We start from the raw sequence: 27,035 nt of genomic DNA, 5'->3' as shown, positions 1-27,035 counted from the left end.
GGCTCTAGGGCCATGAAAGGCTGTGTGGACTCTCAGTCTTTGGCACTGCTCTAGGGGCCCCTGGATAGCTGGGATTTCCCTCTCTGGCCCCTGGGAATCTCGGCTCAGAGCCCCGCATTCCAGCCCAGCCGGCTCCAGCCCCCTTTCCGCTGTCACTTGACTCCGCTGGGCCCCAGCCCTGCTTCCCTCCCACTCCTCCAGCTTTGGGCTGGGGCGAGGTGGACATCACCGACTAGGAATTTCTCCTGGGGGAGAGACCAGGGGACAAGAGTTTCAGGATTCTATGGTTTCTTCTACGCTCCCCACTGGAACCCTCTGGCCGCGCCATGCCACCTGGCCCGGGAGCGTGGGCCTGGGGTGTGGAATGTCCCAGCGGGGTGTGAGGGGCTGCCGCTCCTTCCCTGAGGCGTCTGGAAACAGCCCAGCCGGGTCTGCCAGCCCAGGGTTCCTCGGAGCACAGTCCCTGGAAGGAGGGGTCGTGAGTCGGCCCAGGTGAGGTTACTGGGGAAACATGGGCTCCACCCCCAGCCTGGCTCCACCCCCGGCCCAGCCTCTCCAGGGCCCAGATTCCCCAGCGGCTGTCTCCAGCGGGGTACGTGCTCTCGGGAACCCCTGGGGGTTTGGTCGGAGGGGACGGTGGGAAGAGGCAATTCTCCGAGTGACCATGGGGCTGTTTATTAATGAGTCCGGTAGCAGCTGAGCGTGTTGGAATTGGTGTGTCCCTGGTGGTTTGGCGCTCTTGCCCATACCGAGGGCCAGCTTCTTCCTGGTACTACTTTTGTGTACTTGTCTGGTTGTGACTTAGTGTTTCTTTCTTGGGACTGTGGTAGGGCCTGCACGTAGCGAGTGAGCTGATGTCCGCTGTGAGGTGCATTGGGGCGGGGATTTGCAGTGGACTCAAATCTTTCTGAGCCGGTGACATTGATAGGGGGTTGACAGGTGTGGGTGTGGATAGATGGTGGCCTGAGGCAGTGCGGGGGGGGGGGCAGCACTTCTCACCACAGCTCTCTCTCCTGCCCCCCTCACCCAGCCTCCTTGCCCATCTTCTCTGGGACTCCTGTTCCTGGTTCTTTTGGGCTTTGTCCAGTTTTCTCTTTGTCTCCATCCCCCACAACTCCCTCACCTTGTTCAGGCCCATGCCTGCCAGTGGTCAGGGTCTGGACCTCACCTGGTCCCAAGGGAGGCTTGCCCTGAGGACTCCTGGGCCTTGAGCAGGGAGCCCAAGGGAACCAGGCCCTGGGAGTCTGGGCTGCAGGGTCCTAGAGAGGACTGGGGGATGGAAGGTGGAAGTAGAGAGAGAAGGGGCTAGGAGAGAGTTGGGGGGCGGCTACATCAGGCTCTGGGGCAATCTGAGTTGGGGTGTAGAGGACAGGAGGCCAGAGGATGCCAGAGAGAAGCAAAGGTTGGTGGTGTGGAAAGTGTGAGTCTAGGGCACCTGGTTGGGCAGGTGAGCCCTGCTCCCTTCCTCCATCCAAACTCCTGCTGCTGGGCTGGGCACAGGGCCTGTGGGAACCTGCTCCTTCCCTGTGCCCTGGGGCTGCCCCCTTCACCTCCCTCTCCAGGAAATGAGCCCAGAAAGGGGGAATAGGGAGGGAGCCATCCCCTCACGGGGCCTGGATATGTGGGAGGCCCCAAGCGGGGCCTCAGCTTCGTCTGTTCCATTTAGTGGGGACCCTGGGGCCTGAGGGTTGGGCCGCGGGGAGGCGGAGGGGGCTGGGCGCGCAGCGTCAAGGGGACCGCGGCGTGGTTACCTGGGGGAGGCCCGGGTGCGCTGGGGAATGCGGGGTGGGCGTGGCAGGCGGAGGGGAGCGCGAGGCCGGGAGGGCGGCGCCGGGCGTGGGAGCAGCGGGGACGACGCTGTCCGGGAGGGGGAAGGGCGGCTACCCCGGCGGGCGGGCGGAGGGCGGCAGGAGGGAGGGAAGGAGGGGGGGAGTCGGGCTGTGGGGAGGCGGCGCCTGGGCCCGAGCAGCCCCAGCCCTGGCTCCTCTCCCCGGAACAGGCCCCCGACAGCTGCTCGCGGGAGCCGCCTCCCGACACCCGAGCCCCGCCGGCGCCTCCCGCTCCCTGCTCCTGGCTCCCTGCGCCTCCCCCGCCCCTCGCCCAGCCGCCGAGGAGGCCCCGCTCCGGGGTCGGACGCCTGGGTCTCCCGGGAAGAGCGATGAGAGGTAGGGGGTGCGGCCGGAGGACCCCTGCGGGGTGGAGGGACCGAGGCCGAGGCCGGGGGCTCCAGGGGAGGTGCGGCTGCCGGGTGAGGGCTTGGCGGCGGAGGCAGGATGCTCCCGGGCTGTTCTAGGTTGCCCAGCTCCGCCAACCGTGTCCCTGCCCGCCTCCCCAGTGCGCTGGCTTACTGTCTGAAAATGGGGGGGGGGGGCACCTCCCTGACCTCGGAGAAACTGTGTTTCAGCATTGAGGAAGGGCCCTTTACTGAGTGTGAAGGAACTGACGCCCAGGAAGGCAGGTGCTCTTGTGTGGCCCCATTGAATCATTCCCTCTGGCCCCTGGAGAAGCGGGTGTGCCCTCCTATCAGGCCAGTCCCTGCGGGCATCTACCTGCTAAGTGCTAAGTCTCTGCCCAGTCAGCTCCCAGTGGGGCAGCCTGCCCTCAGCCCAGCAGAGAGGCACTGATACCTAATCGGCCAGTGACAGCCTCCGGATGGTCAGTTGGTTCTATCCTGAGGCTGTGTCACTGCCTGGTGCGCCCCATCCTCAGTGTCCCATCCCCCCCTCCCTCCCACACCCCCTCGGTCCCCTGCTGGCTGGACTTTCCTTCCAGCACCTCTACCTGAAGTCAGTGCTCTAGGCACATGGGTGCCTCGGAAATGAGTGCTACAGTGGAGACAGGTGAAAGCCGAGAGTCTGGGAAAATGGAGCAGTGCCTCTTTTTCTCATGGCCCTTCCAGCCACCACCTTGCCTTCTCTCTGGCTTGGTCTTGGTGTGTATTGGGAGGTGGGCCCCAGTTGTCTTGGGATCCTGTGTCTGAGAGCCTGAGTGTATGTGTCTCACGGTGTCCTCTAATGGTAGGAGCATGTGGTATCTGTCATTTCATGTTCACGGATTTCTAAAGATGGCTATTCACTAAGTGGGCCCGTGGATGGAGTTGATGTGTGCATGAGCGTCTGTGATTGTCCCAGCTGGGGCAGATGTGTGTAACACATTTAAGTGTCTGTCTTTAAAAGTCTGTGAAGAGTTGTCTTTGACAGAGGGGTGTGTGTGTGTTACAATTAGCCCCAGGGTTTACAGTCAGCTTTGCAAGTTTGCATGGCTGATGAGTGGGGGTGGGGTGGGGTCATGGGGGGTAAGGGGTGCACAGAGCTGTGTGGCTGGTGTTTGTGGTGGGGGGTGGGGATAGGAGAGGAAAAGGAAGGACCTGCAGCAGTGACCCGGTCCCTGCTTTGTAATTGGGGTAGGGTAGGGTGGGGTGGGGTTGGGATAGGTCTTCTCAGCCTGTCCTCTGTGTGCCTGACCCAGTGGAGAGAAGTAGGGTGATTGGAGTGTTGGAGGGATTGCCCCAGACATCTGTGTGTTTCTCTGCTTGGCTCTGTGCCCTGTGCTTCTGAGCCTGCTCTATTTACCTCTTGCTTTGTGTTTCTCGCCCTGTCTCCCCCTGCCTCCTATCCTTTGCCTGTCTTTGTATCTTTCCCCGGGGCTCCTCTAGCTCCGTCTGGCTCCGATGACTCATCTGGGATAGGCATGAAGGTTACCCAGGGGAACAAGGGCCCCGCTGTTCCCGAGAGAGGTGGGGGTGGAGAGCGACACCCAGGAATTCCAGGCCAGCCGCCTGGGACCCTGCAGCCTGCTGCCCTGCACGTGGCTCCTGGACCTCCAAGGGACCAGGTGTGATGCCTCTGGTTCTAGCTCTTCTTTGATGCCTGGGTGCCCCCCGCAACTCAGTCAGCCCCCTCAGCTGCTGCTTCAGAGCTGTGGGGTCTCAGCTGCCTCTTACATTCCTGCCCTAGAGCATGATGGGAGCAGCTGGAAGAGGACAAAGGCATGGGGGAGTATCCCCCCACTCTTCCTACCTCCTGGGGTGACCTGGCCTCCCTGCCTGTAGACCCGCCCTCGTCTCCAAGGCAACTCAGGCCTTTCCTCAGCACTGGGCTTCTCCTTCAGAGGCGGCCACCTTCAGAAAATGGGAACTGGGGGGACAGGATGTCTGGGTCTTAAGAAGGGAAGCAGAATGAGGAGAGCTGGGATAGCAGGCTTTGGATCTGATGGCAGAGGTGGGGGACGGCATTAGGGGTGGCCCTAGGGGTCCCTCGGGATTCCAGGGCCTGGGGAGCTCAGTGCAGACCTCCAGGAAGAGGAGAGGTCAGAGCTTCTTCTGCTGTTCTGCAGAGGGTAGATAACTTGGATTCACAAGGAGATACCAGTTGAAATTGTTTTAGGTAGTGTGTGCCACCCAGGCCCTAGTGAAGAGCAGGGATTCTCCGACTTTCATGGACACGGATCCTGGGGGTTGTGTTAAAATGCAGATTCTGATTCAGCATATCTTGGGGAGGGATGAAGTTCTGCCTGTCTCCCAAGTGCCTGTGTGCTGTGGGGCTGCCAGTCTTGGGGTGACAGTGGGCTTAGTGGGGCTACAGAGGACAGTGAGATTGGAAAACCCTGGGGTCCCCCACTTTTCTTAGAATTCTGGGATCGTACGTGGGGAGTGGACCAGAGTTTAGCCTGGCGTCTGGCACATGGGGAGCATTCTAAGAACACAGCTGATGCTGTTAAGCAGCTTTTGCTGTTGTCACTTTACTCCTGTTATTCCCAGAGCAATCCATTCTGCCTGTCTGTCTTTGGCTGTGACTCGGGCTCCTTGACTTTCACTCACCCTACCCCTTGTTTGCTCCCCTGCAGAGATGCTACCCCCGCCCCCTTAGGCCTGAGGAATCAGGAGCTATGGGGCCAGGGGCCCTCACATCTCTGCCGCTGCTGCTGCTGCTGCTGCTCTTGGTGGCAACTGGAGATGCTGATATGAAGGGACATTTTGACCCTGGTGAGGAACCTGGCTCCTGGGTCCCTGAGGATGGGGCTTAGGAGACAGAGCCAGGGGCCTTGACCCTCTGTATGCCTGTGTTCACCCAGCCAAGTGCCGCTATGCCCTGGGCATGCAGGACAGGACCATTCCAGATGGAGACATCTCTGCCTCCAGCTCTTGGTCAGATTCCACTGCTGCTCGCCACAGCAGGTAACTGGCACACCTGGGGCACTGCTCTGGAGGGAGCTCCTGGGGCCTCTACCTGCCCTTCCGAGTCCTCTGCCCAAGCCCAGAGGCTCCTCGGAGGGCCAGTGCCAATGAAACCCCACCCTGCATCGTGAGGGGCTTGAAATACTAGAGACAGAGGCAGACCAGATGTTCCTTGTGACCTCTTGCTCCCTCCCAGGCTGGAGAGCAGCGACGGGGACGGGGCCTGGTGCCCCGCGGGGCCGGTCTTTCCGAAGGAGGAGGAGTACCTGCAGGTGGATCTGCGGCGGCTGCACCTGGTGGCTTTGGTGGGCACCCAGGGGAGGCATGCGGGAGGCCTGGGCAAGGAGTTCTCCCCCAGCTACCGGTTGCGTTACTCCCGGGACGGCCACCGCTGGATGGACTGGAGGGACCGCTGGGGTCAGGAGGTGAGGCCGGTGGGGGCAGCCTTGAGGGAAGGTTGGCTCTCCTCTTGTCCCCCAGCTATACTATAAATGCCACCTGTCCACCCATGACTGCCGATTTCTCCCTTCTCTAGCCCAAGCCTCTCTCTTGAGCTCCATCTAGCACTGCAAACATGACCACCTTCTGGGCCTTTCCACCTGAATGTCTAATGGGCATCTCAAACCTACCGTAAACCTCCCCAGCTGACTTTGAATCCCGTTCCCACCCCAAACCTGCTCCTCCCCCAACTCAGGCCAGTTGCTCAGGCCCCAAGCTAAGATGATATCTCGGATTCCTCTGGTCTCTCAGCCTCCTGCTTCCAAAGCACCAGCAAGGCCCGTCTGTTCTACTTCCGCATTTCCTGAATCCAACCATTTCTCACCACCTTCGCCTCTACCACCCCAGGCCACACACCACACCATCCTAGGCTTAGATGAATCTGCTGGCCTCCAGAGTGCTCTCCCTGCTCCTGTCTGTTCTCACCTGAACTATCTCCACCTAGAGGCTTCGTCCACTGTACCTGAGAAAATGCAGATCAGATGAGGCGCGCCTGGTCCATGACCCTCCACTGGCTTTCCACTGTGGAACCAAAGCTAAGCTCCTTCCTGGGTGCAGAAGCTTAGCCTGGCCTGGCTCTTGCCTGCTTCCTTTACTCCTCCCTCCTGTATTCGCACTCCACTTGGGCCCACTGGCTTTCTTGCTGTCCCTGGAACGAGCACAGATACATCCCACAGCTGTAGGACATTTTTGCTTGTCAGTCTCTGTGCCTGGAGAGCCTCTCCCCCAGATGTCCCTGGCTTCTCCTTCCACTCAGTTCTCCTCTAGATATCACCTCCTTAGAGAGCCTGCCTCCCACTGCTTCAGCCCCACACCCTGCCTCTTGTTCTGCACAGCTGTTTTTCCTACTGGAATCTCAGTGTGGCATGGGGAGAGAGGAGGGACAGATGTTTACCACTGAGAACGTGCATGGCTGGCTCAGCCAATGCCTGCCGAGTGGACAGAGAGGATGGGGTGAAGGAAGAGGGGGAAGGTGGAAGCAGAGGTGCCGAGCTCTGAGAAATGGGTAGAATCTGTGCACAGTGGGATGGATGTCTTAAAGACAAATGGAGACAGGTAGGGTTCGGGGCTGACGCTGAAGGTTGAGGACAAAGCACCAGGCTGAGAGATGTGTCAGAGGTCCTTTTTAAAAGATTTTATTTATTTATTTGACAGAGAGACACACACACACAGAGAGGGAACACAAGCAGGGGGAGCGGGAGAGGGAGAAGCAGGTTTCCCACCTAGCAGGGAGCCCGATGTGGGCCTCGATCCTAGGACCCTGGGATCATGACCTGAGCCTAAGGCAGCCAACTGAGCCACCCAGGTGCCCGTGTCAGGTCTTTGCTATAGCCCCTCATTTTAGAAATGCCTGGCTGTACCCCAGAGCCCTGGGTGCTCAACACCAGTCTTCATGAGTCTCCTTGTGGCTACTGTGTGCTGGGCCAGGGGACCGCGGCTGACTGGGAAGTGAGATCCAACCCAGAGCCTTTTCCACTCATCTACCCTAATTCTTGGGCCACAGGTGATTTTAGGTAATGAGGACCCTGGGGGCGTGGTGCTGAAGGACCTGGGACCCCCCATGGTGGCCCGGCTGGTTCGCTTTTACCCCCGGGCTGACCGGGTCATGAGTGTCTGTCTGCGGGTGGAGCTCTATGGCTGCCTCTGGAAGGGTGAGTCATTCAGACCCCCAAGAATTTGTTTCCTGGGCTGGGGCCTGGGGAGAAGGGCCTCCAGAATCCTCTTTCTCTTGTTGGGAAGCTGTCACTCTGAGTGGGGGGCAGTGCTGGCCAACTTTGTCCCCTCCATGCCCGGGGGCCTGTGGAGGGACACAGGAAGGGACTGAGGCAAGGGAGCGGGAGAGAGGCTGCCTGCCTCTAACATCACCTCCGCAACCCTGCCCCAGACGGACTGCTGTCTTACACAGCCCCTGTGGGGCAGACGATGTACTTATCTGAGGCAGTGCACCTGAACGACTCCACCTACGATGGACACACCACACACGCTGTTGGCGGGTAAGAGAGGCAGGCTGTGCAGGGGGGGAGCCTGGGGTGGGAGGAAGGATGTAGTGGGTGGGGTCAAGAGTCTTGGCAGTGAGATGGAAGAACTGGGGAGAGGGACAGGTTAGGTGGGGCCTTGGGGACACAAGATCAGGATTCGAGGGTAGCAAGGCAACTACTAGCTCATGTGACACTTTGTGCGAGTTAGTAAAAGGCACTGCTTTGCTAAGAAATATCTGTTGGAAACTGTCGCCATAAATACACACACCTTAGGCTGCATGGTGCCCCCTAGAGGTGGTGTCTCCGTGCAACCACTGCAATTCTGGGAGTGAGAGAGAGAGCCACAGCGGGGAGGTCGAGGCCTGGGATGGCAGAGCAAATGGATGGGTGCCACTCTCTTCTCTGCCACCCTCTGGTTCCTCTGCTGTCCTGCTCTCCAGGCTGCTGTATGGAGGTCTGGGTCAGCTGGCGGATGGTGTGGTGGGGCTGGATGACTTTAGGAAGAGCCAGGAGCTGCGGGTCTGGCCAGGCTATGACTATGTGGGGTGGAGCAACCACAGCTTCCCAGCTGGCTATGTGGAGATGGAGTTTGAGTTTGACCGGCTGAGGGCTTTCCAGGCCATGCAGGTAAGCGTGTCCGGCTCCTCGGAGACCAGGGTGATTGCTCCTGGGGTGCTCACCTGGGCTCTCCTGGCCTTGACCCTGTGTCCCTCCTCCCTTCCCCCCCAGGTCCACTGTAACAACATGCACACCCTGGGAGCCCGCCTGCCTGGTGGGGTGGAATGTCGCTTCAAGCGGGGCCCTGCCATGGCCTGGGAGGGGGAGCCTGTACGCCACGCCCTGGGTGGCAGCCTGGGGGACCCCAGAGCCCGGGCTGTGTCTGTGCCCCTGGGCGGCCGCGTGGGCCGCTTTCTGCAGTGCCGCTTCCTCTTTGCTGGGCCTTGGTTACTCTTCAGCGAAATCTCCTTCATCTCTGGTAAGCCACTGGTCTCTGCCCAGTCCTCATCCTCTAGGATTGCCAACCTGCAGGATGCCAAAATATCCACTCCCAGCACCAGATCCATCTACCACTCGTGAGACTTCCCAAGAAGAGATGCCCAGAATAATTGGAACATCTCCCTACTCCTTCCCCCCAGCCCTATCTTGGCTTTATCAGCCCTTCCCTCATGACTGATACTGAGCTGGTAGGACAGTGTTGGCTATAAAAACACAAAGTACTCTGTGCTGGTTGAGAAATAGCCTCTTCTCCAGGCCACCTGGTACCCAAGATCCCCACCTGGGGCTCTCTCTCTCTCTGGGAGTCCTGTATCTCCTCACAACCCAGCAGTTAAACACTTGACATCCGCAATAGCCATCCCCCCTCCTTTGGATGGGTGGGTACATATACTGAGTATCGCCCCTGCTGCTAGTGGTAGAATTCCACAGGTCTCATGCCAGCAGCTTCCCTTTGGGTCCTCTTCCCTCTCTGACTCCATCCTTTCTTCTCATCCTTCTCTATAGATGTTACGAATGACTCCTCTCCAGCTCTGGGGGGCACCTTCCCACCGGCTCCGTGGTGGCCACCTGGCCCACCTCCCACCAACTTCAGTAGCCTGGGTGAGCAGCCTGGGGCCTCCTCTCAAACCAGTGGGTCCTGTGCTGCCATTGCTACTGGGGCCACCCCCACTCGGGTGGGAAGCCTCCTGTGGTTCTGACTCTCCTGTCTCTGACAGAGCTAGAGCCCCGAGGCCAGCAACCTGTGGCCAAGGCGGAGGGGAGCCCAACTGCCATTCTCATCGGCTGCCTGGTGGCCATCATCTTGCTGCTGCTGCTCATCATTGCCCTCATGCTCTGGCGGCTGCACTGGCGCAGGCTCCTCAGCAAGGTGAACGGTGTGGGGGTGGGACCTGGGGGTGTAGGGTGTGGGGGAGGGGGGAGGGGATTGAGGGGAGCAGGGGGTTACAATGTGGAGAACACAGACAGGGTGTGGGTGTGGAGACTGAGGCCAATGTGTATGGGGATGCCTGCATTAATTTGGGTCCTGTGGGGACCACAGAACACAGTCTAATTAAGATAACCAGAGGTGGGCTCAGTAAAGTGCCAGGTTGCAAAGGAGTGGGCGGCCTTATGGAAATCGCAAAGAGTAGTGAAATTCCCACAGAACTATCACCACTCATGGGCTGTGGCCATGCAAGATGAGAGGAGGGAAGTTACCAGAACCTGGAGGAGTGAGTCTGGGGAAAGGCTCCTTGAGATGGGCGGTGGACTTTGCTTCAAGGATACAGCTAGCCTGAGTCCACTTCTCAGGGAGGGGCTGGGAGACTAATCACCCTGACCTTACTTCCCACCTGCCCAACAAACTCCTCTCCAGCCAACCCAAACTGAGCCAGTTGATAAAGTCCACACTAGTCAACCTCTTGGGGTAGGAGCCAGATGGGAAAGGGGGAGAGTGGAGCTAGAAGGGCAGAGAGGAGTGAGGAAGAAGCCAGGCATACTCCAAGCCCCTGGCTTCCTGGTGAGAGTTTGGTGGGGGTGATATGCATGAAGGTTGATGGTTCTATAATTATCTGGTCAGATTTGGGTTAGAATCCTATTATGGGACATCAGGGGACTGACCTACATGCTCTTGAACCTTTGTTTCTTTAGAAAGAGAGTTAATAGTGATACCACTATGTGAAATAGAACTAATAGTAGATACCACTATGCGACTGTTGTGAGGACTGAAGGGGAGAAGGGGAGCTTGTCATTAAATGAGCTGGAATCATGTGCAGTTAACATTCCCATTCCCACAACAAGGCCGAGCGCCGGGTTTTAGAAGAGGAGCTGACAGTTCATCTGTCTGTCCCTGGGGACACCATCCTCATCAACAACCGCCCAGGCCCTCTTGAGCCACCCCCTTACCAGGAACCCCGCCCTCGTGGGAATCCACCCCATTCTGCTCCCAGTGTCCCCAACAGCTCTGGTAAGACCTGCCTTGTTCTAGTCCTACCTCTGTCCTCTGCTTATTTTCTTATTGTATCCCTTTTCCTCTCTGTTTCCATTCCCTTCTTTTTCTGTCTTTCCAATTTCAACTCATTTTCTTTATTTCTGTGCCCTGGTCACCACACTGTATCACTCCCATGTCCTTACCTTATAATTTTTCTCAAGAATTTCCCATGTATTACCCCTAATACGTAGTGGTCTCGTTTTGTTTGTGTCCCATACACATTTCTCTCTTCTTTGTTGTGCCCTCTCATTGTATCTTCTAGCCTCTCTCCTTTCTCCTAGACTTGCCGTGTTCATTCCATCCGTCCATCCATCCATCCATCCATTATCCATCCTTCTATCTGTATTTATGTGTATGTTCATCCTTCTCTCCATTCATTCCTCTATCCACCGTCTGACCATTTATCCATTATGCATCCATCCATAAATATTCATACATCTATTCACCCATCTGTCATCCATCCATCCAGCCACCCATCCAATCTTCCATCTCTCTGTCCATCCATTTTACCACCCATCTGTCCTCTGTCTGTCCGTCTACCAATCCGCTATTCATCCATGTTCATACATCTGTTCACCCATTCATCCATCTGTACATCCATCCATCTACCATCCAATTGCTGGATGCATCATCCATCCATCCATCATCCATCCAAGTATATTCAAACATCCATTTGTTCATCTCCCCATTCATCCATCCACCATCCAACCATTCACCTGTCATTCGTCCAGCCATCCATATATATTTATCTATTTATTTCTCTATCTATCCATTCATCCATTCAACCATTCATTTATCATCCATCCATCTACCCATCCATCTGTCCGTCTGTTCACTCGTTATTCATCCAGCAATCCAGCACTGTCCAGATCCTTGTTTTATCCTGTCCCTGTCTCTCAGTACATTCATTCCCATCAGCCCTGGTCTTGCCCTATTCCGGGTCTCCTTGTCTGTCTAGCCTTGAGTCTCATCCCTTCCCCGTGTCTCCCCCCCTCCTTCTCCCGACAGCGTTGCTGCTCTCCAATCCAGCCTACCGCCTCCTTCTGGCCACTTACGCCCGTCCCCCTCGGGGCCCCGGCCCCCCCACACCCGCCTGGGCCAAACCCACCAACACCCAGGGTAAGCCCCTCTGCCTCTGGGCTCCTCCAGGCTCCCCATACCTTTACAGGGGCAGGGAAAAGTCCTTACACCTTGCATTCCCTCCTCTCCCTGCTGTGGCCTCTTTTGCTCTCCTGAGCTCCCAAGGAGGAAGCTCTAATGCCCTTAGCTCTCCTCTGCTCTGCTTGTTCCTTCTTAAAGCCTTTCCCTTGAGCACAGGAGCAGAAAGCTCACTGGTTCTCAGCTCTGTCTTCTTCCTCCTCTTCCACCCCATCTATTCTGCTCTCCAGAGCCAGAGAGGAGGTTGCTATACTGACCCCAGGTTCTCTTATAACTCCTCCTTTGTTTCCTCTCTCTCTAGAGCTGCAAGGAGGAGGGCCTCTCACCCTGGGTGCTTGCCCTCTCCCCCCATGTGTACTCTCTCTGCAGTCCCAGAGGTGAAGGCTCATACCCTGCCCTTACTGTCTGCTCCTCCTCTCCTTGGTGTTGCCTTTTCTCATTGTTGCTCCTTCTCCAGGGCTAAGAGGGGACAGCTCTGCTTCCTCTCCTCTGTCTGTAGATTCCTTGTTGTCCTGGCCGTGAGGAACTGTTCCCCTCTCCCCCTTTCTGTGTGCCCCTGTCTCTGCTTGTCTTTGAGCTTGGAGTATTGGGTCAGGGAGGGTTTGGGTAACCATGGCAGGGAGGAGCCAAGGCTGAAAGTTGTGTGGGGAGGTGCAGGTAGGTAAAACAGCTAAGTGAACAGGAGGGGCTGGCGGTGAGTGGGACAAGGACTTAGAAGGTGGGAGGTAACCAGATGACTGGCACCATCCTTCTTCTGATGGTGGGTAGAGGAATTCCTCTTTTAGTCAAGACTTCTGTCATGGTCTCTTGGGCTGTGCTGGGATCCCTAGAGAATAGACTATGTCATTCTTTGTTCAACTGTTTCCATTGCCTTAAACTCTGAAACAGTTCACTCTCATCTCATGCCAGCATCTTCTCTGGTTTGAGGTTGGTGGGTAGAATACCAAGAAGATGGATCATGGACCCAGTCTCTCACCCAGCTGGGAGACAAGGGAGGCTGGGGTGTGGAGAACCATGGCTCTCAAGGGCTGCTCTTGATGCTTCGTCTTGTCTTCTTTCCCCTCACCCCTCCAGCCTGCAGTGGGGACTATATGGAGCCTGAGAAGCCGGGTGCCCCGCTTCTGCCCCCACCTCCCCAGAACAGCGTCCCCCATTATGCCGAGGCTGACATTGTCACCCTGCAGGGAGTCACCGGGGGCAACACCTATGCTGTGCCCGCTCTGCCCCCAGGGGCTGCCGGGGATGGGCCTCCCAGAGTGGATTTTCCTCGGTCTCGGCTCCGCTTCAAGGAGAAGCTTGGCGAGGGCCAATTTGGGGAGGTAAGGAGGATCCCTGCCCAGCTATCAGCGGTGTCTTGACTGTCTGGAGCTCTGATGTCATGCCCATATACCCCCATTGGTCAGAACCTGTCATCTGTGACTGTGTTATCCCAGTTGACCCTGTGACTTCAGTGAATCATGTGACTTTCTAACAAATGAGCTTCTTTCCCCAGGTGCACCTGTGTGAGGTAGAAAACCCTCAAGATCTGGTCAGTCTTGATTTCCCCCTTAATGTGTGCAAGGGACACCCTTTGCTGGTAGCTGTCAAGATCCTACGGCCAGATGCCACCAAGAATGCCAGGTGAGGACCAGGGATGGTGTCTGGTGATAGGGAAAGGAGGCCATGAAGAATGGGGAATATGGTAGAGACCAACAGGAGGAATGGCTGGGGAAGGAAGTTTGCATCTCAGGCTGATGTCAGTCCAGGTCTCAGTGTCACTAGTGAGTCAGCTTGTCTGCTGGGGTTAGGGTGCTGGTCTGCATGAGCAGGAGAGAAAGGACAGATCAGCCCCTCAGTGTCCCTGCCACCTCCCCGCTTTTCTAGGAATGATTTCCTGAAGGAAGTGAAGATCATGTCGAGGCTAAAGGACCCAAACATCATCCGGCTCCTGGGCGTGTGTGTGCAGGATGACCCCCTCTGCATGATTACCGATTACATGGAGAATGGTGACCTTAACCAGTTCCTCAGTGCCCACCAGCTAGAGGACAAGGTGGCCGAGGGGGCCCCCAGAGATGGGGAGGCTGCCCCAGGGCCCACCATCAGGTACCCACTTACCCAGGCTGGCCCTTTTCTGAGAGCTCCACGGGGAGGGCTCTCCTCTCCCCTTGCACCAACCTGGATCCAGCATGGGATGTGGGGACAGGTAGTCAGGTTCAGGGGGGTGGGGACTGGGGTGAGGAATACATGGCCTTGTTCATCTGGGGACTGAGAAGCAAGAAGTTACTACAGGGGGTTGCTGAAGGGACTTGGACTCTGTCAGGAATCTCCCTCTGCTCTTGCTCACCCTCAATGCCTGAGTCCAGACAATAGAGCAGCAGCTCCCTGGGTCAGATGAGCCAAACAAGCATTGTGTGGGCACCTACCCCTGGCCTCTGTGTGGGCATTCCATCTCTGCACCAGCAGTAGACACAACCCAATCCCAGGGAGTGCCCCCCCCTTCCTCTCCCAGGAATCTGTGAGGTGGGTATGAGTCTGGGACTGCCTCCAGGGACCCTCTCTTATTGGCTCTGTCCTCAGCTACCCCATGCTGCTACACGTGGTGGCTCAGATTGCCTCGGGCATGCGCTATCTGGCCACACTCAATTTTGTGCATCGGGACCTGGCCACAAGGAACTGCCTGGTTGGGGAAAATTTCACTATCAAAATTGCTGACTTCGGCATGAGCCGGAACCTCTATGCTGGGGACTATTATCGCGTGCAGGGCCGGGCAGTGCTGCCCATCCGGTGGATGGCCTGGGAGTGCATCCTCATGGTGAGAGGCCCTGAGAGAGGCGGGCAGGGCACGGTTGGGCAGGGGTTGGCAGGGAAGGGTGGTAGGGGGAAGCACTGGCTGCTCTGTAGTCTCTGTCAAGTCACTTGCCTTCCCCGCACTGCAGTTCCCTCATCTCTGAAGTGAGGGTTTGGGCCAGTGCTCTGTAAGTTTCCCTCTGGCTCTAGGGACCAGAGAAAGTAGGGAGGAGTGGTATGATGGGAAAGGGTTCAGGAGCCAAGAGTGGGTACAAGAGCAGGAGTCAGGGAGCAAGAGAGGTAAGGGGAGACAGGAGGCTAGAGATAAAAAGGTAGGAGTTGGGAGAGAATCAGGACCAGAAAATGAGGGTCATGGTGTAAAGGAAGGGTGCCTAGAAGAAGGAAGAGTTCAGGGAGAGGACTAGAGCCTGAGAAAGAAGGCAGAGCCTGAAGGAGGGAGGAGCAGGCTTGTTGGGAGGGGCCAGCCAGGAGGAGTCAGTCTGGGGAAGTGCTGAGTGGACGGGGCCTGTGGGGAGATGAGGAGGGTCTCTGTTACCTGATGTCTTTCTCTGCCTTTGTTGCTTTATCCACACGCCAGGGGAAGTTCACAACGGCAAGTGACGTGTGGGCCTTTGGGGTGACCCTGTGGGAGGTGCTGATGCTCTGCCGGGCCCAGCCGTTTGGGCAGCTCACTGATGAGCAAGTCATTGAGAACGCAGGGGAGTTCTTCCGGGACCAGGGCCGCCAGGTCAGAGCAGAAGGGAGGGAAGATAAGGTTGTGGGTCTGGGTGGGCCAGAGCCTGTCATCTTGGGAACTAAATACCATTTGTTCCCTGCCTTTCGTCCACCCTGTCATAATGCAGGTGTACCTTTCTCGGCCCCCTGCCTGCCCTCTGGGCCTGTACGAGCTGATGCTTCGGTGCTGGAGCCGGGAGCCTGAGCAGCGACCACCCTTTTCCCAGCTACATCGGTTCCTGGCCGAAGATGCGCTCAACATGGTGTGAATCACACCCAGCTGCCCCTTTCTCAGGGAGGATTCAGGCAAAGCCAGAGGCAATAAACAAGAGGATTTTCATGGCACCCCCACTCCATTCCCTGTCCCAACCACCTTTCTCCTCTGAAAGAGAGGCAGTGTGACCACAGGTAGGCTGGGCCTGCCAGGGAGCTGACGCCTCCCTTCCAGGGACATACTCTCATGCCCTCTTCCTGCTCCTCTCTTAGAAGCCTCCGCCACCCACCCAGCTGGCCCTGTGGATGGGATCCTCTCTGACCTCTTCTAGCCATCCCTGGGGGGGAAGATAGGGGCACATATAGGACAGACACTGGATAAGGCCTATTGGAGCACCTGGGCCCCACTGGACAACACTGGTTCCAAGAGAGAAGGCTGTGGCCACCCCCCCCAGCCTCTCTCTCCTTCCGTCACACACTGGATCCCATTGGCTGAGAATCTGGGGAATGAGGAGGACAAAAAGGGGAGAAAGATGTTCCCTTGTGCGAACTCCTGGAATTGTCCTTGACTTTGGCTTCTCCCTCCTCCATTCTCTGAAACACTGGACCTGGGGGTGATCCCTGTCCCCAACCCCCAGCCATCCCCACTTCCCACCTAGCTAGAACTTCTCTAAGCCTGTATGTTTCTATGGATTAAATACTGGGATTAGGGGGAAAGAGGGAGCAATGGCCTGTGGCCTTCGGGTTGGACACCTCTGTTGTAGCTGCCATATTGGTTTTTCTATAATCACTTGGGGTTTGTACATTTTGGTGGGGAGAGACACAGATTTTTACACTAATATATGGATCTAGCTCAATGCAATTTTAATATCCTGCACTAGGCAGGTAATAATAAAGGTTGAGTTTTCCACAGGTTTGAGTGGATTTCTTGCAGTTTTGGTAAAATCTGCTTCCTGTGTCTGTTCCCAACTCATTTCCATTTCCTTCCTTCTCCTTTCTTCTCCTCCCCACTCCATTTCCTACTGTATCTTGCCCAGCACAGTGTTCTGTCTATAAGCCAGGCTCTTGCCTGTGGGGACCTCAGGTCCTATATTAATGTATGAACTTTGTAAACTCCAGTGGGAGCTCTGCAGGAGGCTTAGAGGGGGCTGAATTAGGCCTGATGGCTTACCCTTGTTTGATCCATGGGTCCCTTTGGCAGACTAGAGCGGTCTACTGATTCCTCCTCAGATTTGTTTTAAAATGTGTTACACGTACACACACACACACGTGTGCACACACAAATGTGTATATCTCATATATGATCATAGAAGAAATCGAGTTTCCTAAAATGTTAAAAAAAAAAACCTATCACATGGTAACCTATGTGTTTTTAAAATATATTTAATAACAATATCTAGCAGGAGATGTAGTAACTACTAACATTCTCCAAATAGTAATAAGCATAAAAGGTACTCAATACTCCGAGATTTCTACAAAAGTAGTGGGATACAAAAAGAGCTGAGGTGTCTCGGTGACAAGTCCCGGTCCTGCTAATACTACCGGGGATTTTGCTTATATTCATACTTGCAGGAAATGCTATATTTCTGTTAGAGGTTAATAAAAACAGAGGTGTACATTTTGGGGCCCTAAATCTAGGACCCCCCTTCAAGGGTCTGGAAGTCTCAGGCAGAGAATCTTTGGATTTGGCTGATGAGATGTATAGATGAGCCGATAGGTGTGAGCTATTTGTGTGGGAACCAGAAGCAAGAGCTTAAATTATTTCAGAGGTCTGGAAGGATGAGCCACAACCACCAACAGAGCATTAACAGAGTTTTAAATGGGTTAGGAAAAAAAATCACTTGCAAGTAGTGGAAAAGGCAAACTTATCTTGATGGAAGTTCGTGTGAAATAAAGACCCTGGGGTCTTGGTTGATGATATTCACCAAATGAGCCAACTGGATAAGGGGAAAAGCAGACTCTTATGCTGAGCAGGGAACCTGATGTGGGGCTCCATCTCAGGACCTTGGGATCGTGACCTGAGCCGAAGGCAGAGGCTTAACCGACTGAGCCACCCAGGTGTTCCATGATCTATGTTTTAAGACACGTTGATGGGTCAGGAGTTTAGAGGCCAGGACACAGAATGGTGAACAACAGATCCCATGGCTGTGAGCTGAGAACTCCCAAAGCTCTAGACATATGCAATCACCTGGAATTCATTTGAACTTGTCTCAGAATATTCAAATCTGCTCCTCCATGGGGTCCGGAAGTCAGTGAATGGCAGCATCATCCATTCAGCTTCACATGCCAAAACCTTGGGGATCATCCCTGACGCCTCTTCTCCCCTCTTCCCACCTTCCAAGGCCAGCCTATCATGAAGCTCTGTTGATCTTGCTTCCCAGATTTCCCTTAAATTTGTCATTTCTCTTCATCTCCATCACCATCCTGGCACATGCTACCTCCATCTTGCCCAGACTACTGCAGTAGTTTCCCAGGGTCTATTCCTGCTCTTTGATTTGTTTTCTGTTGCCACCAAACATAAATCTGACCCTGCTACTTTATTTCAAATCCTTTAATGGCTTCCTGTTGATCTTAGAATCAAGAACAAAATCTTCCTGACCAAGTTTGCCCACCTCATTCTTCAGCATCCTCCCCGACTCTGTCCTTCATACACCACTGGCCTAGTTCCAGTTCCTGCAACCGCCCACAGTCCCTCCTGCCATGGCCTTTGCAGAATCTTGTTCCCCTCCCTGCTGTCTTTGCCTTGTTAAGTCCTGCTTGTCCTTCAGCAATCTTCCCCCACTTGGCAACCAAATCAAATCCCCTCTTGGTGCTTTCAGGCACAGGACTTTCTTCTTTGCTGTACTTACTCTAGGTGTGATTTTACTTTTTAAAGAAAATAATGAATAACAATATTATTTACTGAGCACCTATTACATGCCAGGACAATACTTATTACATATTTTATCTTATTTAATACAACATATGAAATAGCTAATGTTATTGCCATTTCACAGAAAAGAAAACTTAATTGTTTTTTTGGAAAGGATTTTATTTTTATTTTTGCGAGAGCGAGTGCAAGCACCAGCGTGCACGTGCACAACTAGTTGAGAGGGAGGGGCAGAGGGAGAGGCAGACTCCCCACTGAGCAGAGAGCCCATGCAGGACTCAATCCCAGCACCCTGATATCATGACCTGAGCTGAAGGTGCCAACTGAACCACCCAGGTGCCTAAAAACTTGTTTTAAGCAACTTGCTCAAGGCCACACAGCCAGGAAACTGCAAAGCTGGTCAGAAGCAGCCAGTAGGCTCTGGGCTCTCTGTTCTTTCTCTCCAGGATGCTGCCTGAGGGGACGAGGTTATGAACTCTCCATCACAGGTTGGATAATCCTGTTTTGGGAAGCTCCCAGGATCCCAGGCTGATTATCCAGCTCTAGAAACAGCCTGTACTCAGTTCCTGACATCAGACAAATTGCCCCCATTCATTGCATCCCTTCAGGCAGGACTCTCCAAGAGAATCTGTGATCACAAAAACCGTCTGTAGCTGCACCACCGAATAGGTAGCCACTAGTCATATGTGACTATCGACTACTTGAAATGGGGCTAATGTGGCTGAGGAACTGAAGTTAAAATTTTAGTTAATTTAAATTTAAATAGCCACAGGTGGCTATAGTGGCTCCTATTCTGGGCAGGGTAGCCTTAGAGAGTTTTCTCTACACTATAGGGAACTGTCACCTTGTCCGCCCAGCTTCTGCTGCTTTGCACCTGTCAAAAGGAAGCGTGTGACCTATTTCAGTTTTAAACACCCATAAAAAGCTTCTTACAAAGATGGCACTGAACTAGGCAAGCCATTTTGTAATCTGCTTTTCTCCCCCTCATGATAGGTAGTACATAGTTCGGCCACTATGCATACGGTGTCCTTTCTAAGTGTTGCCGGTATTCTACATTGTTGTGATGACCCACATTTTGGGACATTCAGGCAGTTTTTACAATACAATAACAGACACACTTCATCTTCTTCTTCTTCTGGACATTCAGGCAGTTTTCACAATACAATAATACAATAACAGACACACTTCTTCTTCTTTTTTTTTTTTTAAGATTTTACTTATTTATTTGACACAGAGAGATCACAAATAGGCAGAGAAGCAGGCAGAGAGAGAGCATGGGAAGCAGACTCCCTGCAGAGCAGAGAGCCCGACACAGGGCTTGATCCCAGGACCCTGGGATCATGACCTGAGCCAAAGGCAGAGGCTTAACCCACTGAGCCACCCAGGCACCCCTAACAGACACACTTCAATAAGTATCTTTGCATGTCTATCTCTGTATCCATGCGGGAGAACTTCAGTATGATACATTTCTAAAGGTGGAGTTGGTAGGTCAAATGACAGTCACATTCAAATAACTGGAGATACCGCCAAACCCCCCTTTAAAAGGTGTGACTGAAGTCGACTTTCAACAGAAGTATTATAAGTACTGTATGCTCCTGTGCAGTGACAACGAGGTTGCCAATCCCTAATATTTTTTTTCTAATCAGATGTTATATTTTTTCTTTAATTCCCTTTTCCTTAATTACTGGTAAAGATGAGAGCTTTTTCATTTGGTTATAAACAATTCATATTTTTTCTGTTTATTGTCTGTTACATCTTTCTACAGTCTTTTTAAAAAAAAGATTTTATTTATTTATTTGTCAGAGAGAGAGCACAAGCAGAGGGAACAGCAGGCAGAGGGAGAAGCAGGCTCCCCGCTGAGCAAGGAGCCCCATGTGGGACTCAACGGCAGGAACCTGCCATCATGATCTGAGCCAAAGGCAGAGGCTTAACCTACTGAGCTATCCAGGAGTCCCTCTTCCTATAGTCTTTCTACTCTGTTTTTCTTCTTACTGCTTTGTAAAAGCTCTCTGTATTGTCTATTTTGTTAAATATTTCTTCCAGACTAATTTGTCTCTTATTTTACTTAAGGTTAACCGTAAAAACGCTTTGTTAGTTTTGTGTCATTCTTGAGGATTTTATGCAGGACTGTTAAAGAAACGGAAAAACAAAACAAGCACGAGTGAGCATAACAGGGTCTTACACAGTTCTTGACATTTTGGTCAGTGTTCCCTCACACGTACTTCAAATCCCAGCCTCAGGTTTTTCTAGATGAACGATTGTGGGCAAATTTCCTAATCTCACTGGGCTTCAGTCTTCTAGTCTGTAAAGTGGGAATAATAAACCTTGCTTTATAGGAACTTGGGGATACTTGTAGTTCTGGATTTGGCTTAAGACGTTCCCTTCCCTTTCCCTGCAGTAGCCTCATGAATCAAATCAGACCCAACAACTGGTTTCTTTGAAAATCGTATTAAAGAAACGGGGTGGTGGGAGCATGGCGGACGTGGTAAAATTCACACTGAGTACATACGCGCCGAGTGAGGAGTAGCGCTCTTACCTCGCAAGAACGCTCTATAAAGTGCTGTACTCCATGAGGACCAGAGCTCAAGGACCTCAGCATCGTGTGACTCTAGGAGCGTCTCACCTAGGGGCCATATCCCCGCCTCTGTCAGGAAGCCCTCGGGGTCCCGCCTCCCGCCCAGTTCGGTAGGACTCGCCGTTAAATGCGTGAGCGGAAAGCGACGCGGAACCAAGTGGTACGGAACTCGGCTGTCTCCGACTCTCTCAATTAAAGGCCGGCCTCCTTCCAGTCCGCCTTCCTCGCGGTGCCTTTTGGGAGTTGTAGTCAGACGCGCTTCAACCCACTCCCGGGCGAGCCGAGACAAGACTCTAATTCCCAGAATGCCCCGCGGTGGGCGAATAGGTGCAGCGCCTATTCTTAGCTTCCCTACTTTTTCACTCCTTCGCCTCCTTTCCTTCTCTTCTGAATCCTCCACTCTGGACTCCTGTCTAGTTGTTTGTCCTTCTCCCCCTCTTTTTCTCTCATTTTCCATCGTCCATTCTCCTATTCCCGGGAGCCAAGGCGAGACTTTAGCTCCGATTAAGCGACGACTTGAAACTCCGGGTGCACGAGCGGGGAGCGACACGGAGTGGTGGTGGGGGGCCGAGAGAGAGAGGGGATGGGGGAGGCACCAGAGTTGGGTGAGAGGCGAGGAGTAGGAGGGACGTTGGAGAAAAGTTAGGAGACGCGACATGTCGATCAGGGTGAATGGGGTGAAGTCTTGCGGTGCAAAGAGGAGAGGTGGACTTAGATTTGGGAGACAAGGAGGAGAATGGTAGTTCATTGTTGTGCCCGGTAGGACCTGTGGGTCCAAGAAACAGATGGGAAGGACTGACAGATTTGGAGCTCAAGGGCTGATCTGACCAGGAGAGGGCAACAGAGAAGGGGATTGGGCTTAAACAAGTTTCCTTGCAACTGCTTAGGTAAAAATAAGACAAGACAGTGAAATTAAAAAAAAAAAAAAGATTTTTCTAATATGGGACAATTAACAATTCTCCAGTTTGGAAATTGAGAGAAGACTGTAGTTGAGGCCAGAAGTGGGGCGAGGAGGCAAGAGAGAAGTGGAGGTTGGTCAGGTCTGGTAGAAAGGAAAGGAGATGAATGACACAGAAGAGGATATCTTAGAAAGGATGGGTTATTATGGGGGCCAGCGGATCTGGAATAGGAATGAGGTGAGGGATGATACTGGCATGGATTGTGGGGGTGCATTTCTAACTTTGCATCTCTCAGGTGATGGAGAGCACCCCCTCAAGGGGTGGACTGAACCGAGTACACCTACAATGCAGGAATCTGCAGGAATTCCTAGGGGGCCTGAGCCCTGGTGTATTAGATCGATTGTATGGGCATCCTGCCACCTGTTTGGCTGTCTTCAGGTAAGGACCCCCTTCATTGCAGGGACCATGTTGAGGAAGTGTAATGGGGCCTTCAGACTGGAATAAGTTATCATGAGTTGAACCTTAGCCCTGGGGGGCTGGAAGGCTGAAATGTGTCAGGCGGAAACAGATGGAGCTGGTGGGAGCAGCAAGACTGATAAAGGTGTGGGGGGTGGGATGAGATGTTTGAGAGGTGGTTGAGGGCAGAGATGTAGATGAGGCAGTTTCTGATATTAACATTTTACCTGTACCCCCTTCCAGGGAGCTCCCCTCTTTGGCTAAGAACTGGGTGATGCGGATGCTCTTTCTGGAGCAGCCTTTGCCACAAGCTGCCGTAGCCCTGTGGGTGAAGAAGGAATTCAGCAAGTGAGTCTCTGTTGCATGCTCAGCAAGATATGGATTTCTCAACAGCTAGCTATTCCAAGTGTTCCTTGGAACACTTCCAGGAAATGTTAATGGATACACCACAAAACCTGTATTTAAATAAGTTTGAGAAATTCTGTGTACTGTATTTTTCCTCTTGGAAAGTTGTGATGTCTGCAACATGGTTCTGGTAAGGCATTGCCGTAAAGAAATTTGCCTTAAGAAGGCATTGTTTTTGCTGTGTGAAACGGTGTTTCAAGGGAAAACCAGTTCAGAAAAGGCAGACATGGAGGCCTTTATGGGCCTCCTCCTTTTTGTTCTCCAAACACTCCTCTTCTGTTTCAGAGCTCAAGAGGAAAGCACAGGGCTGCTGAGTGGCCTCCGGATCTGGCACACCCAGCTGCTCCCTGGTGGTCTCCAGGGCCTGATCCTCAACCCCATCTTCCGCCAAAACCTCCGCATTGCCCTTCTGGGTGGGTATGTCACTTCCATCTTCCTAAGCTAGGCCAGGGGAACTAGTATTTAAACTGCTGGTTGGGGTGGAGCACCTAAGGGCCTCTCTGGAACCTTGTGGGCTTTACCTTTGGGAGCTCCTTTAGGAATAATTTGGATGAGATGTAGCTGCATGACGTAGGAAAGGAATGTCTCCCACTCATAGCCCATAGAGATGAAGGGGGAAAGAGGACAGGGGATCAGGCAGGGAACACAGGCAGGGTTCCTTACTCTTGGTCCATTCTGGCATAGGGGCAAAGCCTGGTCTGACGACACAAGTCAGCTGGGTCCTGACAAGCACGCCCGGGATGTTCCCTCACTTGACAAGTATGCCGAGGAGCGATGGGAGGTGAGGACTTGGGACTCTGTGTCTCTCCTTGAGCTCCTATGTCTCGTGGCCCTTAGAGGCATTGTTCTCTCTATCCACTTCTGTTCCACAGGTGGTCCTGCACTTCATGGTGGGCTCCCCCAGTGCAGCTGTCAGCCAGGACTTGGCTCAGCTCCTCAGCCAGGCTGGGCTCATGAAGAGGTGAGGAAACCAGAGGTACATCAGATCCCTGCTAAACTGAGTATCTAGGGTGGGCTAGAAAGGATTGCTGAGTGGAGTATGGCCAGAGAGAAACCAAAAAAAAAAAAAAAATGTGAGAGGACAAGTGGGGATGGTGGCCTCTTGCTGCGTATCTCTGCCATTGTCCCTGTCTGTGTCTCCTGTGTCTCTAGCACTGAACCTGGAGAGCCGCCCTGCATTACCTCAGCTGGCTTCCAGTTCTTATTGCTGGACACCCCTGCTCAGCTGTGGTACTTTATGTTGCAGTATCTGCAGACAGCCCAGGTGAGGAGGCTGTTTGCTGACATGCTCTGATCTTCTCAGGACCCACTGAGAGACTACCTTGCAGACTGTTCCCTGATCCCTCATTTTCTCCCTTCCATCCCTGCCCCTTTGTCTCTGCGCATTCCTCCCTAGAGTCGGGGCATGGACCTAGTGGAGATTCTCTCCTTCCTGTTCCAGCTCAGTTTCTCTACTCTGGGCAAGGTAAGCAGGGGGATGGAGCTGGGGACTTAAGTGGGCAAGTTGGTGGGTAGAGAGATGAGAAGGGGAAATCAGGTTATGGGCAAAAGCGTGAAAGATAAGAATGAATAAAGCATTGACGGGAAAAGAGGGAATGAGTGTATGCGTTTGGGAAGGGGGAGGACGGGATGTTTTGATTCCAATCAACCACTTCTCTTCCCCAGGATTATTCTGTGGAAGGGATGAGTGATTCTTTGTTGAATTTCCTACAACATCTACGTGAGTTTGGGCTTGTTTTCCAGAGGAAGGTATGCATACCCAGATACGTAGCTTCTAGGAAAGAGACAGGGTGGTCTGTTGCCTTGGCCTTTAAAAAGGAGTGGGGTCTCAGATGGTAGTTAAACTTATAATGCGTATGGCCTAAGTGTAGAGTTGCTGAATCACTATATCATGCACCTGAAACTAATGTTACATTACGTGTCAACTATACTAAAAAAAGAGGGGTCTCAGCTGGCAGTAGCTAGAAGGGAGTTGCCAGGACTGAGTACTTAGGTCCCTTGGGGTTGTTAAATTGGGAGTTGAGCCTCTTGCCATCAGAAGGGTCTGGTGTCTCAGGCAGAAAGATGGTTAGTGACACCTGAGAGTGAGCTGGCCCTCTGTCTTTCCCTTCTGTCTTTTCCAGAGGAAATCTCGGCGTTACTACCCCACACGGCTGGCCATTAATCTCTCATCAGGTGTTTCTGGAGCTGGGGGTACTGCCCATCAGCCAGGCTTCATTGTCGTGGAGACTAATTACCGACTGTATGCCTACACTGGTGAGGCCAGAGGGCCCCAAGCAGCAGATAGAGGATGGAAGTGGGGAGAGGGAAGGGAGCAGGAGGGAGTGCCAGTTTGTGTTCATGTTTACCTGGAAGTTTACAGAGTTCTCTGACATTCCTCATCATACTTGAAGGTCTTGAGGGAATCGGGGTGTGGGAATAGACTTCTCATCTTATCTTCCTATCCCTGGGCCAGAGTCGGAGCTGCAGATCGCCCTCATTGCCCTCTTCTCAGAGATGCTCTATCGATTCCCCAACATGGTGGTGGCACAGGTGACCCGGGAGAGTGTTCAACAGGCCATCGCCAGTGGCATCACAGCCCAGCAGGTATTTCCACTTGGGGAAGGCGGGCCAGGAAGATAGGCTGCACTTGAGCTATGGGGTACAGGTTGCTCATCTTATAGAAGGCTGATATTGGCTCTGTTGGAGTAGATAGTGGTGAGTTGTCTCTGAGCATAGACCATGCACTTGAAGAGAAGTCAAGGTTCTAAGCGTCAGGAAAAAACACGGGAGTGGGGGAGGTATAGATTTGTGTCTCTACCACCAACCCCTTCCTAGCTGCATAAATGTCCTGGTTGCTTCACTTCTCTGAGCCTCACTTTCCTCATCTGAAAAATGGAAATAATAACAGTTCTCCCCTCACAGGGTTTGGGGAGGATTCAATGAGAGAATAGCAGCAAAGCCTTCGGCTCAGAGCCTGTCATGCAGTAAGTGCTAAAAAAAAATAAAGTTGCTGCTATTTTAAAAAAGAAAAAAACGGGACTATCGAAAGGGCAAATGTGCTAGAGAAGAAATAGCAGACGTGACCAGTGGGAACAGCAACTTGGGATGACAGCTGGACAGGGATGGCTTTATGACAGGCATATGGCTATGGATTTTTAAATAGCTGATATTCCAGTGACATTAGGTGACAGTTTAGGTACCTTTCCTGCCCTCTTACTTGAGCCTCTGATTCCATTCTTGTCTGTTTTCCTAGATCATCCATTTCCTAAGGACAAGGGCGCACCCAGTGATGCTCAAACAGGTACCAAGCTACTGGAGGCTGACAGTTCCTGGCACCTGGCGATGAAGTGATGGAAAGAGAAAGGGACAGCCAAATCTGGGGAACGAATAGAGGGGTGGGGTTGTCTGGGGCAGTATTCCTGAATCTTTACAGCCATTGCTTGCCCCTACAGACACCAGTGCTGCCACCCACCATCACAGACCAGATTCGGCTGTGGGAGTTGGAAAGGGACAGGCTCCGGTTCACTGAGGGTGAGTGGCTTCTGGTGGTTGATTCTTGGTCACTGGCCAGGGGAAGGACAGTTTAGTCTTGATGAACTGAAAAAGCTATTCATGTATTTTATATTTTTATTCCATGAAATGGGAGAGAAAAGCTGGCAAGACACTTTATTTTGGGGGTTAGTGTGCAGTGGTAAATAAATTGTCTCAACTCTGGAATGTGGACTTAGCTAGAAGAGGGAAATTGGGAGCAATAATTACGGTAATTTCTCTGTGGTGAGCATTAGTTGGTTTTTCTTATTGTGTTATATTGCCTTACTGAACATGGCTGGCTCACACTACTGTTAGGATGAGCTCTAGGACAGACAAGCATAGAGAATTTGGTTTTTAAATAGTGGCTGGCAAGCCCAGACCACTGCCCTGAAGCTGCTCCGCAGGGGCCTCACGTTTTTTGCCCTTTCTGCCTCCCGGCTGCCCCTGCCCCGCGGACTCCAGGTGTCCTGTATAACCAGTTCCTGTCGCAAGTGGACTTTGAACTGCTGCTGGCCCACGCTCGCGAGTTGGGCGTGCTGGTGTTCGAGAACTCTGCCAAGCGGCTGATGGTGGTGACCCCAGCGGGGCACAGCGACGTCAAGCGCTTCTGGAAGCGGCAGAAGCACAGTTCCTGAGAGCGCGGGCTCCGGGCGGGGCGGGGCGGGGCGGGGCGGGGCGGGGCGGGGCGTGGCGGCCGCGTGGAGGCGGGCGCGGCCTTAGAACTCAGGTGTTTTTATTTACACGTCGGACTATTAATTGTTTAATAAAGTTGTGGAAATGAGCCACGCGGCCGCGGGCCACTCCTCGCGAGACTTCCTCTCTCCTTGG

At 53.4% G+C, this 27,035-nt stretch overlaps 2 protein-coding genes across 12 annotated transcripts; both read left to right on the top strand.

Annotated features, from left to right (window-relative positions):
- The first annotated feature begins 516 nt into the window (after positions 1–516).
- On the top strand, positions 517–16,402 carry DDR1 (discoidin domain receptor tyrosine kinase 1). Of its 9 annotated transcripts, none has more exons than XM_032338057.1 (20): positions 517–592; positions 2,000–2,165; positions 2,336–2,458; positions 4,846–4,984; positions 5,074–5,176; positions 5,373–5,601; positions 7,179–7,326; positions 7,560–7,668; positions 8,094–8,280; positions 8,383–8,629; positions 9,154–9,249; positions 9,366–9,517; positions 10,429–10,594; positions 11,627–11,737; positions 12,851–13,095; positions 13,269–13,396; positions 13,640–13,858; positions 14,333–14,567; positions 15,141–15,290; positions 15,406–16,402. In XM_032338057.1, the coding sequence occupies exons 4-20, from the start codon at positions 4,888–4,890 to the stop codon at positions 15,544–15,546; spliced, it is 2,763 nt and encodes a 920-aa protein (XP_032193948.1). In that variant the 5' UTR covers positions 517–592; positions 2,000–2,165; positions 2,336–2,458; positions 4,846–4,887; the 3' UTR covers positions 15,547–16,402. The 9 variants fall into 9 exon arrangements, with proteins under 9 accessions (XP_032193948.1, XP_032193947.1, XP_032193946.1 ...); XM_032338056.1 differs by having other exon boundaries at positions 2,294–2,454; XM_032338055.1 differs by having other exon boundaries at positions 2,294–2,458.
- A 4,838-nt stretch (positions 16,403–21,240) lies between these two features.
- GTF2H4 (general transcription factor IIH subunit 4) lies at positions 21,241–26,988 on the top strand. 3 transcript variants are annotated; one of them, XM_032338097.1, is made up of 14 exons: positions 21,241–21,420; positions 22,129–22,271; positions 22,533–22,637; positions 22,980–23,111; positions 23,379–23,475; positions 23,567–23,655; positions 23,847–23,958; positions 24,091–24,159; positions 24,360–24,443; positions 24,818–24,950; positions 25,150–25,280; positions 25,930–25,977; positions 26,129–26,207; positions 26,670–26,988. In XM_032338097.1, exons 2-14 carry the CDS (start codon positions 22,132–22,134, stop codon positions 26,840–26,842), a joined length of 1,392 nt encoding a protein of 463 aa, XP_032193988.1. In that variant the 5' UTR covers positions 21,241–21,420; positions 22,129–22,131; the 3' UTR covers positions 26,843–26,988. The 3 variants fall into 3 exon arrangements, with proteins under 3 accessions (XP_032193988.1, XP_032193985.1, XP_032193986.1); XM_032338094.1 differs by having other exon boundaries at positions 21,241–21,462; XM_032338095.1 differs by having other exon boundaries at positions 21,241–21,493.
- The last annotated feature ends 47 nt before the right edge of the window (positions 26,989–27,035 follow it).

The sequence above is a fragment of the Mustela erminea genome, chromosome 4 (assembly GCF_009829155.1).
Source record: "Mustela erminea isolate mMusErm1 chromosome 4, mMusErm1.Pri, whole genome shotgun sequence".
In the NCBI taxonomy this organism is placed as follows: Eukaryota; Metazoa; Chordata; class Mammalia; order Carnivora; family Mustelidae; genus Mustela; species Mustela erminea.
The sequence above is the reverse complement of the archived record's forward strand: the minus strand, read 5'-3'. Positions and strand labels throughout refer to the sequence as shown.

Bases quoted from the DNA above. Each gene is read 5' to 3' on its own strand.
- DDR1 (XM_032338053.1), top strand. From the start codon at position 4,888: ATGGGGCCAGGGGCCCTCACATCTCTGCCGCTGCTGCTGCTGCTGCTG. The intron at 4,985-5,073 runs GTGAGGAACCTG...GTGTTCACCCAG, and splicing joins GAAGGGACATTTTGACCCTG to CCAAGTGCCGCTATGCCCTG. The intron at 11,738-12,850 runs GTAAGCCCCTCT...TCACCCCTCCAG, and splicing joins CAAACCCACCAACACCCAGG to CCTGCAGTGGGGACTATATG.
- GTF2H4 (XM_032338097.1), top strand. From the start codon at position 22,132: ATGGAGAGCACCCCCTCAAGGGGTGGACTGAACCGAGTACACCTACAA. The intron at 24,160-24,359 runs GTAAGCAGGGGG...TCTCTTCCCCAG, and splicing joins GTTTCTCTACTCTGGGCAAG to GATTATTCTGTGGAAGGGAT. The intron at 26,208-26,669 runs GTGAGTGGCTTC...CGCGGACTCCAG, and splicing joins CAGGCTCCGGTTCACTGAGG to GTGTCCTGTATAACCAGTTC.